Here is a 734-nt window from a genome sequence, read left to right on the forward strand (position 1 = left end):
GATAGTGGGTTTTTCTTGTTTTTTTTTTTTTAATATGTACCTAATGCACAAGGCTCTGTATATTAATCATATCTGTAGAGCCGAAAACTTTTCACCCGCTGGTTGCGGTAGACATGAGAATAATTCTGTATATCACTGTAAATGTTAATCAGTTTGTCCTCCTTTCTTCCTCCTCCAGCCTCACTTAGCCGTTGGCAGCAACGATTACTACATGTCTATATATTCGGTTGACAAACGAGTGAGATAGCCACTGAGACACGGAGTGCGGTCGCTCGACTTCCGGTCTTTCCCCGTTCTGACGTGAAGGGATGGCCTTGTGCATTGGCATTCGATAGCTGCTTTTCAGAACTTGAAGAAACCTCTGAGAATGGATTGCTTTAACGAACCAGCAACATTCACGTGCTAGGTTTCCCCCCCCCACCCCCTCTGCATCCTCTGTGCATACCTCCCTGCTGCTATAGTAGCTCACTCTGGACATCCTCGTGTCTTGATGGAGCTTAGTCCATGAAGCCCCCCCAAAGATTGTTGGAATGGAAAGGGGGGCGCCCAGGATGGATCGGTAGGCTCTATACCCAAATAACTGTCTCCCAGTATCTACACATGAAGCTTTATCGGCCCATCTTATCTACTTGGAAGGAAAAGTTTCATTTTGCCGTCTTGCAAATAGACCACGCAATGTGATTTCCCGTATATAGGGGGTCGTAGCCACAAAAAACCTGGAGTGATGGTTGCAG

General features: G+C 46.3%; 1 protein-coding gene across 1 annotated transcript in view; it reads left to right on the forward strand.

The window, feature by feature from the left end:
• Positions 1–437, forward strand: part of RPTOR (regulatory associated protein of MTOR complex 1) — a 158,894-nt gene extending 158,457 nt beyond the window's left edge. The window contains exon 34 of the mRNA XM_018566513.1: positions 179–437. Within this exon, the coding sequence (XP_018422015.1) occupies positions 179–247 (69 nt within the window). The 3' untranslated portion in view covers positions 248–437. The remainder of the gene's footprint in view (positions 1–178) is intronic.
• The last annotated feature ends 297 nt before the right edge of the window (positions 438–734 follow it).

This window comes from Nanorana parkeri, unplaced genomic scaffold (genome assembly GCF_000935625.1).
Source record: "Nanorana parkeri isolate BGI_ZX_2015 unplaced genomic scaffold, ASM93562v1 scaffold954, whole genome shotgun sequence".
NCBI classification, from domain to species: domain Eukaryota; kingdom Metazoa; phylum Chordata; class Amphibia; order Anura; family Dicroglossidae; genus Nanorana; species Nanorana parkeri.